General features: G+C 42.6%; 1 protein-coding gene across 5 annotated transcripts in view; it reads left to right on the top strand.

Annotated features, from left to right (window-relative positions):
- The window catches only part of LOC139267159 (structural maintenance of chromosomes protein 6-like), a 101,293-nt gene that overhangs the window by 37,478 nt on the left and 50,046 nt on the right, over positions 1-13,769 (top strand). For all 5 annotated transcript variants that reach the window (XM_070885041.1, XM_070885042.1, XM_070885043.1 and 2 more), the window contains 4 exons: positions 45-146; positions 3,511-3,630; positions 7,587-7,685; positions 8,160-8,306. In XM_070885041.1, the coding sequence (XP_070741142.1) occupies positions 45-146; positions 3,511-3,630; positions 7,587-7,685; positions 8,160-8,306 (468 nt within the window). The remainder of the gene's footprint in view (positions 1-44; positions 147-3,510; positions 3,631-7,586; positions 7,686-8,159; positions 8,307-13,769) is intronic.

The following is a 13,769-nucleotide window of genomic DNA, read 5'->3' as shown; positions in this document are numbered from 1 at the left end:
AATTTTGATTTGAAGAAATCCAACCATATTATTTTTTTTTTAAGTTCTTTATGAAAGCTACTCAGCTAGAACAGATGCGAGACGATTATTCCTATATCATGCAGACGAAGGCACTAACAAATGAGAAAATTGAAAAACAGGATGAAGTAAGTAAAAGTGTATAACTCCATTTTGTTCTATTAAATGTTGTGCCACTCATAACTACATTTTCACTTTCATTGGATCATAATTATTCCTTTGATCTGTTCCTAAATTACAGTCTAAGATCAAAATAATAATTGAGCTTCAACCTCTGGTAGCACAAGTAGCTAAGCAAGCACTGTGCAGTATAATTGGCACATTTAAAACTCAAATTTAATTTCATTTGATTAAGAAATATTTGAAGACCTGATGCATCATTTCTCTACTGTTCTTGTAAATTTTATTTAGTATGATGTTTTTTGGAAGAGGTGGGTGGGGGTCGGGAGGTGTGGGGGGTGGGGGGGAGAGAAATAATAAGACACCAGTTCTATGGGTTTTGGAAAGAGTTCAACTGGTCTGCAGAGATGAGCTCTTGATCATGTGGAAATAAAAACAGAAAATGCTGGAAGTACTCAGCAGGTCAGACAGCATCTGTGGAGAAAGAAACAGCGTTAACGTTTCAGATCACACAGGTGTCGGGCAATGACCATCTCTCAAGACATTCAATGAAATTACCATCGCCGAATCCCCCACCATCAATATTCTGGGGTGGAAGGGGCGTCACTATTGACCAGAAAATTAACTGGACCAGCCACATAAATACTGTGGCTACAAGAGCAGGTCAGAGGCTGGGTATTCTGTGGAGAATGTTTCACCGCCAGACCAATTTTCCCTTTAAGCTGCGTGATCACGCAGTACTCCAGGTGACCCGCGCAGTGGACTTTTCAATGTAAAAACGGCCCACGCGTGTTTTTTGAGTGGTCCCGCAGCCTCTTAAAGGGGTCGTGCAGGGCCAAAAAGAATTACAGGAAACATTGCTCCTGACTCCCCAAAGCCTTTCCACCATCCACACGGCACGAGTCAGGAGTGTGATGGGATACTCTCCACTTCCCTGGATGAGTGCAGCTCCAAGAAGCTTGATACCATCCAAGACAAAGCAGCCTGCTTGATTGGCACCCCATCCACAACCTTAAACATTCACTCCCTCTACCACTGGCTCACCGAGGCTGCAGATGGATTACAAGATGGACTGCAGCAACTCACCAAGGCTTCTTGGATAGCACCTCCCAAACCAGGGACCTCTACCAACTAGAGGGACAAGGGCAGCAGGCATATGGGAACACCACTACCTGCAGGTTCCCTTCCAAGTCACACATCATCTTGTTTGGAAATATATCGCCGTTCCTTCATCGTCGCTGGGTCAAAATCCTGGAACTCTCTCCTAACAACACTGGGAGTACCTTCACCTCATGGACTGTAGTGTTTCAAGAAGGCCGTTCACTATCTCCTTCTCAAGGGCAAGTACGGATGGGCAATAAATGTTGACCTTGCCAGCGATGCCCATATCCCAGGAACACTTTTTTTAAAGAGTGGGTATTGAGGTGATAAAGGAGTGGATCAGGGTGTCACAAAGGGGACAGTTCCTTCGGAATGCTGGGAGGGGAAGATGTGTTTGGAGGTGGTGGCAATACCAGAGGATGATCTGTTGAATGTGGAATCTGGTGTGGTTGAAGATGAGGACAAGAGGTCCTAATCATACTGACTTGCTGTTCAAGTTTTCCATTTATGTTGTTTGTTTTTAGTGGGGACAAATCAAATAAAATCTGGTCTTAAGTTGAACAAAAATCAAAATGCTGCAGATGCTGAAAATCAAACTAAAACACAAAACGCTGGCGACATTTGGCAGGTCAGGCAGCATCTGTTGAGAGATCGCAAGTCTGTTGACTTAACTGAGGAATGGTTTATACTTGAAATGTCAGCTGCCTTGTGTTTTCTTGGCAAATGCCGCTGACCCACGTTTTTTGTTTCTGGTCTTAACTTGGGTGGGGTAACAAAATAGAGTAGCATAGATGCCTCTTAAATTCTACACGGTAAGTCATATCCTCAATGACCCAGGACTCCGAATAGAATTGTTGGCGGTACCTAGCGTGAAATTATGAGCTGTTCAGATAACCTGTGTGCCTTCCGGTGAAAATAACTACTTTGGACACTTGGTAGATTTCCAGGTCGTAAACTGGGCACTGTTCACCACAGCGCAAATTAAGCTTGGAATCAGACTGTAACTCTAAAGAACTTTATTCCCTTGAATAAGGAAACAAAAATAGCAAAAAGCTCCTCTTACCTTAATATCTATTTCAGTCGCGTAATGATGGACAGTATGTTGATATTTCATAGACTCATTCACTATAATCCCTTGATCATGTTCAGCTTGCTATATCATTGTTCCATTTAACATATACTGCCTCGTTTTGGTTATTTGTTACCATATTAATGACCTTACATTCGTACACTGAGTTGCATCTGTCCACCTGTTGGCTCAGTTACCCAAGGGTTTAATCCTTCTGAACATTATCAATATAGGATGCAATACAAATACTGTTCAAACTTTTAAAAGTAGCTATCAAACAACAACAGCTTGAATCAAAAATTATTCTTGGCATTAGTAAAGATCAAAAGATCTGCCTGAGGTACCCTCTTTCTGTTGTTTCAAACCTGATGAGATATTGTATATCATTGCTCTCTCTTGAAGCCAATTGTTTATACTTAATCATTGTACTTTGCCTCATATTCTATGTATCCTTACCTTAGCTGCTAATTACTCATGTGACATTGTCCACTTAGCTTTTCAGGAATCTTTTGACAATGTGGACTACATTTTCCCTGCATGCTATTATTATTGAAAGTCTTAGGTTAGAGAATGAATAATTCTGATGTATTTCTCCCTTACATCACCCACATCATACTCTCTACCACTTTGGGATAATTATTAGTTGCTTCTCCAGAGCCTGGGAAGTTGATGTGCTTTGTTGGTGTCAGGCATGAGATTCTCCCTTTCCTGAATCCATGCTGATTGTCCTTGAACACGTTATGCTTTCACGAATGCTTACCCACTTGACTCTCATCATTTCCAATATTTGCCCTACAAATAAAATTGAACTTTGCAGTCAAAGAATACTTTTGATTTGTTTAAATCTGCCTGACTTTGTTTTTCATATTTCTAGTAAAATGCAACAAAATATTTAGAATGGCACAACAGAGTCCGTACCAAGATTCTGCCAGATTTTAGGTTTGGGATAACATTAATAAAATCTTCAAAGTTTTGCATTTCCTGATGACATCTCAACACCACAGTGTATTTCATTGCCTTACATATGACTACAGACTGTTCTATGCAATGAATATTACTTAAAAGTATAATTTATTTACATGTGTTTTGATTCAAAATTCAGTCCCTTAGTCGTGGTTTGGATTATAATGGACTAGAAATGTATCCTCTGTGAATAGTGTTTTTGTGATTTTTATTGTGTATGATTTCAATCTTTTTAAAAGAACCTATCAGAGCTAAAGGATCAAGTTAAGGCAAAGGAAGACCGTTATAAAAGTCTTTCTTCACTGAATGAACTACAGGAGAAACTGGAGCAGCTTAAGAATCATATGGCCTGGGCATTGGTGAGCAATTGAAATAACATTATTTTATAGAAGTGTCTCATAGAATCAGAATTTTGTTTAATTGTATAAATAGCTGCTCTAAATTTTCATGCAAGCATAGACAGCAGATAATAGTATTGTTGAGAGGAATGATTGAAATGTATTTCTCCCATACACAACCAACTTCTCGCTTCCTACCTTTTGCGGATAATTATTAGTTGAACACTTGCTTTTGCAGATCCTAGGAAATAGATGTACTTTGATGGCAGGCATGAGATTTGCACAAAAGCCTGATATTGATGTGTTCTTAGATTGGTGATAATGTGATCCAGTGACTTTTCCCTTAAAGCAGTTCACTTGGCGGTGTCTAATTAGTCTGTCACTGGCTAGCTATGCAACAATTAATGGCAACTACTCGTGCTAAGTGTCTTAATGGTAGTGGAAGGCGACTTCTGCTTTAATGAAATGGATTTGAACCAAATTCTGAAGAGCTTCAACCAAAAATCCCACCATGGCTGGAAGTATTTGAAAAGGAAATGAGCAAATTGCTTGAAAAAAGAGTAATATTGCAGGCTATGAGGAGCAAGCAGGTGACTGTTTAGACTTGGTGGTCAATGTGGAGAAAAACACCAGCACTTGATGGAAAAAATGTTGTGTCTCTCTGTTGTAATGACCGATGTTTTTTAAAAAAATCCCTCCGAGACAATATTGAAAATACTTCCCTGTAATACAATAAATAACAAGTTGCAAAAATACTGAAACTTATTCTGATAGAAGATTGTTTAGTTATTTTCAAATGAAGGTTTTTTTTCCAATGTGTCAAAGTAGAATTTGTGTTGGATTTTCTGCAAATTTGGCAAAAGCATTGCAGTCATGACCCTTAAAAACTTGTCATATCATCTGTCTTATAACCATCCTATTTGTGTGTTTTTTTTTAAAAAAAAGGACATATTTTCAAATCCAATATTTTTTAAAATATGAACTATTAGCAGTGGGAGCCAATGGATGCTTACTGTATGTGGGAGGTCTAACCTGGCGTGCCTTGATGATCCTGAGATGCAGAATGCCCACAAAGCTTGGTCTGCCCTCCAGGCCTCTATAACCACTGCCTGCGAAGAGACGCTCAGTCACTCAACAGGGAATCACCACGACTGGTTCGATGAGAATGATCAGGAGATCCAAGAGCTAATAGATCGCAAGCGCAGGGCATTTCTGAGCGTTAAAAACCCAACTCGGGAGCAGCAAAGCAGCATTACAGACGGCTCAAGGATGAGGCCCAACAAAAAACCCGGGACCTAAAGAACAGGTGGTGGATGGAAAAAGCACAGGAGATACAGCAGCTGGCCGACAGCCATGATGTGCGAGGATTCTTCATCGCAGTCAAGGCCACCTACGGTCCAAACTCCCAAGGCCCCACCCCACTGCTGGCCAAGAATGGGAAAACACTCATCAAGGACACCGAGGCAGTCAGGGCCCACTGGAAGGAGTACTTCGAAGATCTCCTCAATCAAGACTCTGCCTTTGACCCAAGTGTTCTCGACTCCATCCCGCAGCATGCCATCTGTCACCACCTCGGCAAAACCCCAACACTGCACGAGGTAGAAAAAGCCACAAGACAGCTTAAAAACAAGATGGTTACGGGAGCGGATGGAATCCCCGCTGAGGCACTGAAGTATGGCGTAGAGGCACTGTTGGCGAGAATACATGACCTCATCTCTCTCATCTGGAGGGAGGAGAGCATGCCTGGAGATCTGAGATGCAGTGATCATGACAATCTTTAAAAAAGGGGACAAGTCCGACTGCGGCAACGACATAGGAATCTCCCTGTTATCAGCCACTGGTAAAGTAGTCGTGAGGGTCCTCCTCAACCGTCTTCTCCCTGTGGCTAAGGAGCTCCTCCCGGAGTCGCAGTGCAGATTTTGTCCCCTACGGGGCACAACGGACATGATTTTTGCAGCACGACAGCTGCAGGGAAAATGCAAGGAACAGCGCCAGCCCTTATACATGGCCTTCGATCTCACTGTCAGTTGTGAGGGTCTATGGAGCGTCCTCCTCCGCTTCGGATGCCCCCAAAAGTTCGTCACCATCCTCCGCCTGTTCCACAGCGACATGCTGGCTGTGATTCTTACCAACGGGTACATTACAGACCCAATCCACGTCCGGACAAATGTCAAACAGGGCTGCATCATCTCCCCAACCCTCTTCTCAATCTTCCTTGCTGTCATTCTCCACCTCACAGTCAACAAGCTCCCCGCTGGAGTGGAACTAAACTACAGAACCAGTGGGAACCTGTTCAACCTTCGCCGTCTCCAGACCAGGTCCAAGACCATCCCAACCTCTCGTCGAGCTACAGTACGCGGACAATGTCTGCACCTGTGCAAATACAGAGGCTGAACTCCAGGACATAGTCGACGTATTTACTGAGGCGTACGAAAGCATGGGCCTTACATTAAACATCCGTAAGACAAAGGTCCTCCACCAGACTGTCCTTGCCACACAGCACTGCCCCCCAAGGTCCATGGCGCGGCCCTGGACAACGTGGACCATTTTCCATACCTCTTGAGCCTCGTAGCAACAAGAACAGGCATTGATGACAAGATTCAGCACCGCCTCCAGTGTGCCAGTGCAGCCTTCGGCCGGCTGAGGCAAAGAATGTTTGAAGACCAGACCCTCAAAACTGCCACCATGCTCATTGTCTACAGGGCTGTAGTAATACCTGCCCTCCTGTATGGCTCAGAGACCTGTGCCATGTACAACAGACACCTCAAGTCGGAGAGATAACGCCAACGATGTCTCCGCAAGATCCGACAATTCCCCTGGGAGGACAGACGCACTAACATCAGCGTCCTCGGCCAGGCCAACATCCCCAGCATGAAGCACTGTGACCACACTTGATCAGCTTCGCTGGGTAGGCCACACTGTTCGCATGCCTGACACAAAGCAAGCGCCTACTCTGAATTCCTTCACAGCAAACAAGCCAAAGGTGGGCAGAGGAAACGTTACAAGGACACCCTCAAAGCCTCCCTGATAAAGTGCAACATCCCCACTGACACCTGGGAATCCCTGGCCAGAGACCGCCCTCAGTGGAGGAAGTGCATCTGGGAGGGCGCTGAGCACCTCGCATCTCATCGCCGAGAGCATGCAGAAAACAAGCATAGGCAGCGGAAAGAGCGTGCGGCAAACCAGTCCCACCCACCCCTTCCCTCAACGACCATCTGCCCCACCTGGACCAGAGTCTGTGGTTCTCATATTGGACTGTTCAGCCACCGAAGAAGAGTGGAAGCAAGTCTTCCTCGATTCCAAGGGACTGCCTATGATGATGAGGATAATGATGACTGTATGTGTATTGTTTGACTTATTTTGCATAAGGCAGTTAATAATTATTGATGCCTGACTATACCTTTTGTAGTGATCATTATCTTAATCGTTGGATAGTTCAAATTAATTTGTCAAGAATATGTGATGAACAGGTGTAAAAACATCAAAATTTGTTGGCATCTTTTTCATGTTACCAGAGTGCAAATAATTTTTGACCAGTATGTGCTACGCACTATAATGTATGGTTACGGTCAAACATAAACGGTCAAAACTATTAAGGGTCAAATGGCACTAATGTTTGTTACTTATTATGCATTGTGTGTTCTATGCATAAGGCAGTAATAGAATTTGTTCCATTAGAGCCAATCAGGGGTTCATCCCCTCAAATGTGCAAGCCAGAATATGAAAATCCAGTCTCCACAATTAATTGTATTAAAAATGCATTTGCTTTCACAGTTTCATATTTTGATAAGGGATAAACACATGATTTGCACACATTAACTAGACTTAAAAATAAATTAAATTATAGCTTCCACAAATTTTAATATCTTTTTTAATGCTTGTTAATGTTCTCTGCACAGTAGAAAATGTGACCTGTGGAATTTAATTAGAAATTGTAACTGGAAAAGGTAAGTCATTTTTAAATTTTGTATTGTAAGGTCATTGAAGTTGAAAAGCATTTGCAACCAATACAAGATCGTATTAAAGCCGAAGAAAATCGCAGTGTCAAATATGATCAGAAAATAGAGGAATGGCAGGTGGGTTGCTATTTTGATTCATTCATTTCCTTGAGCAATTACTTGGTTTTCCTATGGTAATAACTAAGCTCTGACTAATTTACACATGGATCTTTAGAAGACAGCAGTTGTGTTGGAAAGTTCACCCACATTTTAAGGTAATGGCAAACTAACTAGAGATGACATGAGGGAAAACTATTTATGCAGCGAGTGGTTACTATCTGGAATGCACTGCCTGAATAGGTGGTGGAAGCAGATTCAGTAATAAGTTTCAAAGTGAATTGGACCAATACTTAAAGGGGATAAATTTGCAGGGCTATGGGAAAAGAGCAGGAGAGTGGGACTAATTGCATAGCTCTACCAAAGAGCCAGCACTGGCAAGATGGGCCGAATGGCCTCCCTCTGTACTATATCATTCTATGATTCTATAATTGATTTGCTACTTTTTCTTTTAAGATAAAATTAAAACTCTGGTTTTATTATTCTGTTCTGTAGATAAAGGTCAATGAGACAGAAGAAAATTTTAAGGCAGTTCAGAATCGATTACAGAAAATTACAGAAGAGGCACAAGTATTACGACCACAGTGTACATCTTTAAAAGAGGATGTACAAGGAAAAAACAAAGCATGCAAAGAGACTGAGGTCAGTAGATTTAACTGAACTACAGTGAGTAACACAATATATTCGGAAAGTTCAAATGGGTTATCAGCTTGATCTCAAATCTAGGATTTAGTGCATTGAATCACATTCCAGAGTGTGGTGTACTTTTAGCGGTAGATTTAGGAAATGGGTAAAAATCTTGTATTCACCTCCCTTATTTATTGTGTGCTGTGTTGGACTGAATTCCACAGCTTTCCCCTCGTCTTCATCTTGGCCATAGAATTTCTAGCAGCAAGGATCACAGTGACCCATGACATCTATGGAGTACAGTTGGAGAAATTAACCTCTCCTGTTTATTTCACAACCTCTTCCAGAAGATCCAGGAATTCAGCCAGCTCTCGGGTGATGAGTTCTACTTTAAAGTAGAGGACATATTTCTCAGAAAGGATAGCCTCATGCACACACATGGATGCTCCATGCATGTAAAGACAGTGACTGGCTTTAAATGCCTTGATGTAACGAGGACCAAAGACTTGCAAACCTACACATAGTTAACAGAAACTACCTATAAATGGCAGTTAACTCTCAATCAGCTGTAATTGTTTGCCTGAATATGTGTTCATTACTGTGAACAGGTAGCAGAGTCAGCACTTGTAACTTGGGTGTGGCTCAAAGGTGTATAAAAGTAAACAGTATCTGCTAATGCACAGTGTATCATAAACAGAGTGTTAAAAATTGGGAATTTGATACGGTGGAGGAAGAGATGCTGCACTTTTAATGCTTGTGCTTTGTGTTATAAGTAACTATTTTGTTTAATCTACTTCTAACTTAAACTAGATCAAGTAATTAGTTAAAATGCTAAACTTCAAGCTAAGTTAACTAAATGCATAACCCTTAAATAAATATAACAAGGTTATGTAGGGATGGCAGTGCAGGTCATGCACCGAAACTGCAGCATGTGGGAGTTTGTGTAGAGCTTCGCAAGCCCGGACGACCATGTCTGCAGTAAGTGTCTTCATCTCGAGGAACTTCAGCTCAGATCTGTTGAGCTGGAGTCGGAAGTGCAGACATTGCGGGGCATCAGGGAGTGGGAGGAGTTATAAGAACATAAGAACAAGGAACAGGAGTAGGCCATCCAGCCCCTCGAGCCTGCTCCTCCATTCATTAAGATCATGGCTGATCTGATCATGGACTCAGCTCCATTTCCCTGCCCGCTCCCAATAACCCCTTATCCCCTTATCGTTTAAGAAACTGTCTATTTCTGTCTTCAATTTATTCAATGTCCCAGCTTCCACAGCTCTCTGAGGCAGCGAATTCCACGGATTTACAACCCTATGAAAGAAGAAATTTCTCCTTATCTCAGTCTAAGATCATGCCCTCTAATTCTAGTCTCCTGCATCTGTGGAAACACCCTCTCTGCATCCACCTTGTCAAACCCCCTCATAATCTTATACATTTCGATAAGATCACCTCTCATTCTTCTGAATTCCAATGAGTAGAGGCTCAACCTACTCAACCTTTCCTCATAAGTCAACCCCCCTCCTCTCCGGAATCAACCTAGTGAACCTTCTCTGAACTGACTCCAAAGCAAGTATATCCTTTCGTAAATATGGAAACCAAAACTGCACGCAGTATTCCAGGTGTAGCCTCACCAATATCCTGTACAGCTGTAGCAAGACTTCCCTGCTTTTATACTCCATCCCCTTTGCAATAAAGGCCAAGATTCCATTGACCTTCCTGATCACTTGCTGTACCTGCATACTATCCTTTTGTGTTTCATGTACAAGTGCCCCCAGGTGCACTTTGCAATCTTTCTCCATTTAAATAATAACTTGCTCTTTGATTTTTTTTCTGCCAAAGTGCATGACCTCACACTTTCCAACATTATACTCCATCTGCCAAATTTTTGCCCACTCACTCATCCTGTCTATGTCCTTTTGCAGATTTTTTGTGTCCTCACACATTGCTTTTCCTCCCATCTCAGCAAACTTGGCTACGTTGCACTCAGTCCCTTCTTCCAAGTCGTTAATATAGATTGTAAATAGTTGGAGTCCCAGCACTGATCCCTGCGGCACCCCACTAGTTACTGATTGCCAACCAGAGAATGAACCATTTATCCTGACTCTCTGTTCCCTGTTAGTTAGCCAATCCTCTATCCATGCTAATATATTGCCTCCAACCCCGTGATCTTTATCTTGTGCAGTAATCTTTTATGTGGCACCTTGTCAAATGCCTTCTGGAAGTCCAAATACACCACATCCACTGGTTCCCTTTTATCCACCCTGCTTGTTACATCCTCAAAGAATTGCAACAAATTTGTCAAACATGACTTCCCCTTCATAAATCCATGCTGACTCTGCCTGACCGCATTTTGCTTTTTGAGTTACCCGGACCTTTTGATCTAGGAGGCAGTCTACCTTGGGTTAGGTAGTGGCACAGGTCTGTTTAGTTGCTTGGAACAGGAGGGTGTGACTGCGACTTAGGCAGATAAGGGAACCCGAGGTGCAATGCTGGAAGAGCCTCGGTCTTTGCCCTTGTCCAACTGGTATGAGGCTCTGTTGCCTGTGTGAATGAGGGAAAAATCTGGAGGGTGAATGAGCAAATTGACCATGGCAGCGTGGTGAGGAGACTATTCAAGTGGGGGAATTGAAAAGGAATATTGTCATGGTAGGGGACAGTATAGTCAGGGGGATAGATACTGTCCGCTGCAGCTGCAACTGGGAGTTCCAAAGGTTGTGTTGCCTGCAGCTGGAGAAGAACTTGGTGGGAGGAGGAGGATCCCGCTGTCGTGGTCCACGTAGCAGTCAACAACATATGTAGAACTAGGAATGAGATTCTGCTGAGAGTTTGAGGAGCTAGGGTAGAGATTAAAATGCAAAACCTCACGGGTGGTAATCTCTGGATTGTTACTTGAGCCATGCACAAATTGGCATAGGGACAAGCAGATTAGACGGTTAAATGCATGGCTGAAAGACTGGTAGGGGAGTCGGGGGTTTCAATTCATAGGGCACTGCCACCAGTGCTGTGGAATGAAGGAACTGTTTGGTTTGGGTGGGCTCCACTTAAACTGGGAGGTAGATGGGGCTTTAAACAAATGAAGGGGGTGGGTGGAAGGATTCAGGAAAGGGTAAATTCAAAAACAGCAAGAGAAATGTTAAGGTTGTAGAGCAGAATAGTAATTTAGGTAAAAATAATCAGAGTGAATCAGGAAGGGACTAATATTCCAGGATACTTGAGTTTTAGAAGAGATAGGCAGAATGGAAAAAGAAGTGGGGAGGGAGGGCCCTGATGATAAAGGATGGGATAAAGACAGTAGAGAGAAAGGATCTTAGCTTGGAAAATTAAGATATATGTTTACAATATACATAGATGACCTGGAAGAGGGGACAGCGTGTAGTGTAACAAAATTTGCAGATGACCCAAAGATTAGTGGGAAAGCGGGTTGTGTAGAGGACACAGAGGCTGCAAAAAGATTTAGATAGATTAAGCGAATGGGCTAAGGTTTGGCAGATGGAATACAATGTCGGAAAATGTGAGGTCATCCACCTTGGAAAAAAAACACAGTAAAAGGGGTCCTTGTGCATGAAACTCTTTTGGAGCAAACAAAAACATTAAACCGTGGCCCCCCGATCTGGGGGACGCACCAAACATTTACAACGCCCATTTTTCGTATTTTTTTGTGGGTTTTTTTGTGTTTTTTGGTCACTAAAATAATATTATTTTTCCTAAGTGCCCCCTATAAAAGGGGAGGGGGACACTAAAAAACACCGGCAATTAAAACAAATTAAACTTTAAAACATAAAATCAAATTAAAATTTGGTCCTTGTGCATGAATCCCAAAAAGTTAGTTTGCAGGTGCAGCAGGTAATCAGAAGGCGAATGGAATGTTGGCCTTCATTGCAAGAGGGATGGAGTACAAAAGCAGGGAGGTCCTGCTGCAACTGTACAGGGTATTGGTGAGGCCGCACCTGGAGAACTGTGTGCAGTTTTGGTCACCTTACTTAAGGAAGGATATAGTAGCCTTGGAGGGGGTACAGAGACGATTCACCAGGCTGATTCCGGAGCTGAGGGGGTTACCTTATGATGATAGATTGAGTAGACTGGGTCTTTACTCGTTGGAGTTCAGAAGGATGAGGGGTGATCTTATAGAAACATTTAAAATCATGAAAGGGATAGACAAGATAGAGGCAGAGAGGTTGTTTCCACTGGTCGGGGAGACTAGAACTAGGGGCCACAGCCTCAAAATACGGGGGAGCCAATTTAAAACTGAGTTGAGAAGGAATTTCTTCTCCCAGAGGGTTGTGAATCTGTGGAATTCTCTGCCCAAGGAAGCAGTTGAGGCTAGCTCATTGAATGTATTCAAATCACAGATAGATAGATTTTTAACCAATAAGGGAATTAAGGGTTACGGGGAGCGGGCGAGTAAGTGGAACTGAGTCCACGGCCAGATCAGCCATGATCTTGTTGAATGGCGGAGCAGGCTCGAAGGGCTAGATGGCCTACTCCTATTCCTAATTCTTATGTTCTTATAGAATCACTTTGGGTAGAGCTAAGAAACAACAAGGGGCAGAAAACACTAGTGGGAGTAGTTTATAGACCCCCCCTAACTGTAATTGTAGTGTCAGATGCAGTATAAATCTGGAAAATAGAGGTGCATGTAAAAGAGTAATTTCGTAATCATGGGGCTTTTCATTTTCATATCGATGGGGCAAACAAAATTTGCAGTAATAGTGCAGAGGGTGAGTTCATTGAATGCATTGAAAGTTTTCTAGATCAGTATGTCGAGGAAACAACTAGGGAACAGGCTATTTTAAATCTAGTATTGATCAATGAGCAGTGTGTAATCAATAAACTTGTAATAAAGGAGCCTCTGGGGAGCACTGATCGTGTGAATGAATTTTATGTTGAGTTTGGGAATGATTTTTTTATGTCCGAAACTGTGGTCTTAAATCTGAGCAAAGCAAAGAATGTAGGTATGAGAGGCGAGTTGGCTAAGGTAGGTGGGGAATCTAGGTTTTGAAAAAAAAATGACAACAACAACTTGTATATTTATATATGCCCTTTAACGTAGTAAAACATTCCAAGGCGTTTCACGGGAGTGTTAGAAGACAAACAAATAAATTTGACACCGAGCCACATAAGAAATTACGACTTGGTCAAAGAGGTAGGTTTTAAGGAACGTCTTAAAGGAGGAAAGAGGTAGAGAGGCGGAGAGGTTTAGGGAGGGAGTTCTAGAGCTGAAGGCACGGCCATCAATGGTTGATTAGTTATAATCCTTGATGCTCAAGAGGGCCGAATTTGAGGAGCACAGACATCTCCAGGGGTGGGAGTGGGTTTCTGAGGCTGATTGAGATTATAGAGATAGGGCGGGGCGAGGCCATAGAGGGATTTATAACCAATGATGAGAATTTTAAAATCTAGGCATTGATTAACCGGGAGCCAATGTAGGTCAGCGAGCACAAAGGTGATGGGTGAGCGGGACTTGGTGCGAGTTAGGACATGGAC

This window comes from Pristiophorus japonicus, chromosome 7 (genome assembly GCF_044704955.1).
Source record: "Pristiophorus japonicus isolate sPriJap1 chromosome 7, sPriJap1.hap1, whole genome shotgun sequence".
NCBI classification, from domain to species: Eukaryota; Metazoa; Chordata; class Chondrichthyes; family Pristiophoridae; genus Pristiophorus; species Pristiophorus japonicus.
The sequence above is the reverse complement of the archived record's forward strand: the minus strand, read 5'-3'. Positions and strand labels throughout refer to the sequence as shown.